Source organism: Loxodonta africana, chromosome 7 (assembly GCF_030014295.1).
Source record: "Loxodonta africana isolate mLoxAfr1 chromosome 7, mLoxAfr1.hap2, whole genome shotgun sequence".
In the NCBI taxonomy this organism is placed as follows: Eukaryota; Metazoa; Chordata; class Mammalia; order Proboscidea; family Elephantidae; genus Loxodonta; species Loxodonta africana.
Genome location: NC_087348.1, coordinates 77,876,039 through 77,880,087, shown reverse-complemented (window position 1 = coordinate 77,880,087; position 4,049 = coordinate 77,876,039). Strand labels below are relative to the sequence as shown.

Genomic DNA, 4,049 nt, shown 5'->3' with positions numbered 1-4,049 from the left:
CAGAATTCTCTCTCGTATACTACAGTTTCTCATCTCCTCATAAGATACCCTAATGATGTCCAACACTCCCATTTGTCTTAGAAAATTTTATATTTGTTTTCCATCTAATTTATCTATAGGACCCGTGTATATTGATGTACTGAGGGTTTCATCTCAGACATATATTGATGTATCGATAGTCCTTTAGTTTGTTGATGGTAGTCATGATATAGCTTGGGAAGCTACAAGAATTCAAGGGCTCAAAATAGTGTCTCAAGAAGCTGTAATGATGTCATTTATTTCATCTCTCATGAAACTATTGATCCTACCACTGTCAAGAGAAATGAGCTGTTACAGTCCTGGAAGAAGACTAAAATTTGGAGACTATTGTGAAATAATTACCATTATTATTAACATCAAGAAACCCTGGTGGAGCTGTAGTTAAGTGCTCAGCTGCTAACTGAAAGGACAGCAACTTGGACTCACCAGCCTCTCCACAGGAGAAAGATGTGGCAGTCTGCTTCCATAAAGACTACAACCTTGAAAATCCTATGAGGGCATTTCTACTCTGTCCTACAGGGTCGCTATGAGTCAGAATTGACTCAAAAGCAATGGGTTTTTAACGGGTGTTGTTAATATCAGAGTAGCCCATCTTCAATAGCACACAACCACCACTATCATCACCATCACTACAAATAACATGACCACCGCACCATTACCCGTTACCACATCTACCCATATCTACTGTATTGCTTGTTCCTTCCAGGCCTCAATGTTTGTTAACTAATGTGCTCCTAGAGCTTTGATTACACAATCTTAGATATAGCACAGTGGATTCTAGAACCAGCCTCCCTGGGTTCAAATAACGGCTTAGACATTAATTAGACATGCAGTCTTGCACAGCTTTACTTAGCCTATTTGTGCTTCAGTTTCTTAATCTGTAATATGAGGTAACTACCTCAGAGGTGTTACAAGAGTAAAACGGTTTATTACGTGTAAAGTGCTAACAACAGAACCTTACATACATTAGCTAATATTACATAATTTCAAAGCACTTATTATCTACAGTGTGTATGAAAAATAGTTCATCATTAAAGTAATACATATCAGGTGTCCTGTTTCTACTTTTAAACTTTTTATTTTCCCCTGCTGTGATTTCTTCAAGAATCCAGGTCTGTGAACAGAGCTAATATGCAGGACATGATAAATGTCATGGAAATGATATCGTGGTAGTGACACTGTCTCCTCCTCAAGACAGCAGAGCTCAGCTGAGGAGGCACTGCCCACCTCCCACAGTCTTTCTCATAGCCTTCTTGACTTCCTGATTCCTTACACAGGAGATGAACGGATTTAGCATAGGTGTGAGGACTGTATACACAGCTGAGATTAGTTTGTTGGAATTGTAGGATGCAATAGCCCTGGGCCAAACATACATGAAAATCATGGCTGTGTAGTAGATTATTACTACAGCGAGGTGGGATGCACAGGTGGAAAAGGCCTTCTTCTTTCCCTGGGTGGAGGGTATATGCAGGATGGTGGAGACAATGCAGACATAGGAGAGGACAGTGATGATGAAAGGGAACATAAGAATGACAATAGCCAAGACAAAGTTCACTAGCTCAGCTGTGGACATGCCTTTACAGGCCAGTTTGAGGATTGGAGAGATGTCAAAGAAAAAGTGGTTCATGACATTGGAGTCACAGAAGGTGATGTGTGAAATGAAATAAACCTTGATCACAGAGACCATGAAGCCACTCATGTAGGAGAAAGCCACCAGCTGCATACAATAACCTGTAGTCATGATGACCGGGTATTGGAGAGGGTGGCAGATGGCCACATAACAATCATAGGCCATGGCTGCCGAGAGAACACACTCTGTGCAGGCCAGAGAGATAAAGAAGTAGAGCTGGGTCATGCAACCTGTGAAGGATATGTGCTGTCTTTGCAGGAGAAATCCATCCAGCATCTTGGGGACTGTGACAGAGACATACCAGACCTCTAGGAAGGACATGCTGCTCAGGAAGTAGTACATGGGTTTATGGAGGGAGCCAGTGACCCAAACAGTGAGCATAATGGTAAGATTCTCAACTATCACCAGCAGGTAGACCACAAGGAAGAGGAAGAAGAGAAGGATCTGCAGCCATGACGCAGTGGGGAAGCCCACCAGGATGAACTCACTGACCAGAGTGATGTTTCTCTCCAGCATGACTAAAAACACTGAAAGGTATTGATGTCTTCAATGGCAATGCCACAAATCATGAAAATGGCTATGGCGTCAGTCAAGAGATAGGAATAAGTTAGAGTTTCATTCTTTCCTGTGAAGGAAACTCATAAAATAAACTAATTTCTGTAAACAGAAGCTACTTTGCAAATATGAAGCAACCTACTTTCCATCCTTTAATTTTTATGAAAGTCTCCCAGAATCAAAATGCACCCCTACCCAAACACTCATTTACCTGATGGCAGTGATTGCGATGTTACTACCCATGTCATTCCCAGTTCCTCTGTCAGTGAACATAGACCCATTGTCTCTCTTTTGTTGGTTTTAGGTCTCTGTTTAATTAGGAACTCGCTGCACAGAGACTTATTCCTGCCTGAAAAGACTCACAGAGCTCCATGAGTATAACATCAGGTCAGAGTAAGTTCCAAAAGTTTACTATTTTGTGAGACCTTTGATCCGGCACACTTTCTTCAACATAGAGTTTATGAAGTTAGAAAATAGAAAAAACTATTAGAAAGTTTATTCAAAGACTCCTTCATTGCCTTTAAATAAAATGTAAATATTTTATTTATCACACACAAGAGACATGTTATACTTTGATCCCAGCCTATTTCTCTAACCTCATCTCTTGTTACTTTCTAAAGTACATCCCGTGTTCTAGACATATTCAACTAGTTTTTTGTTCCCCCAGAACAAAATAACCTCTCTTGCCCCCATGGCCTTGCACGTACTTGTCCCTCTTCCTATTTCATCCTTTCCGTACTAGTTAATTTCTGAAGATCTTTTAATTTCCACTTAGAAGGCATCTAGCCAACGCTGGGTCAAGTGCCTAGTCAGCATGCCCACTCTTTCCAGTTACAAGTCCATCATGTAAAAAGCTTTCTCCCCATTACACTGTCACCTTCCAAAAATTTAGACTCTTTTCTTCATCTGCGTAAACCCAATAACTAGGACAGCAACTGGCAAATGCATGTATATGAAATGAATATTGAATGAACAAGTGAATTAATGAATGCCTTGAAGCATTGGACTCCACAAGAAATAGGTCAGAGGCAGAGAAGAGTGATGTCAGTGCCTCAGTGGCAGGAGGCACATGTCTATCATGCTGAATGAACACTGTTAGGCACATCCTTAGCTCGTACACTCATGCTGCTTTCATGACAAGCATATCCACAAGGACATTGGGGGTGAGCTCTGTTCTCAAGTCACTTGGTAAGTCCATGTCCTTAAATATCAGCCATTGCCTCAGGCCAGAAGGATGAGGAGAGGGGGAAGCAGGAGGATGGATGAATGCAGGACTCATAAGGCTAGAAGATAGAATTATTTGTGACCCAGCCCAGCTATTTTAGTCTGTAATTAAGGAAATGGTTACTACTGTGTCATCTCTTGAAAACACATACAAATAAATGTGCATCTCCATTAAATACCACTCTCATCCATACAGCCTGACTTCAAGTTCTACCTTGTAATCATTGCTTACCCTTTCCAACTAAATCTCTGTTCACCATTGCCATTTCCTTGGCAGAGAGAGGGTGGAAGGCCAAACAGGTTTCACCATGGTATCCCACTAGACTAGAGACCTTCTGGCCATACCTCATGGCAAGGGACTAAAAGGTAAAATGCTGGAGTACAGATTATTGGCCCCTCTTTTCCATAACAGCACACACTAGCACTGCTCAGTGCTGCCTGCTGGCTGGGAAGAGATTATCCCTCATCTCCCACCTCCAACTCATACCCTAATCCTGAGGTAGCTCAGTAGTAAGAAGTTCCTGGTCTAGCTCCTCATTACCTTTGACCAAAATCTTTTGCAGGGGAGAGGAAGAGGAATCTGGTTCTGGATTCAGGGAGT

General features: G+C 41.7%; 1 protein-coding gene across 1 annotated transcript; it reads right to left on the bottom strand.

Moving 5' to 3' along the window:
- Positions 1-1,169: 1,169 nt before the first annotated feature.
- Positions 1,170-2,956, bottom strand: LOC100658493 (olfactory receptor 6B9-like). The gene has a single exon (XM_023550621.2). It carries the CDS (start codon positions 2,183-2,185, stop codon positions 1,244-1,246), a length of 942 nt encoding a protein of 313 aa, XP_023406389.2. The 5' UTR covers positions 2,186-2,956; the 3' UTR covers positions 1,170-1,243.
- Positions 2,957-4,049: the final 1,093 nt, after the last annotated feature.

Coding starts and splice junctions, on each gene's coding strand:
- LOC100658493 (XM_023550621.2), bottom strand. CDS start 2,185: ATGCTGGAGAGAAACATCACTCTGGTCAGTGAGTTCATCCTGGTGGGC.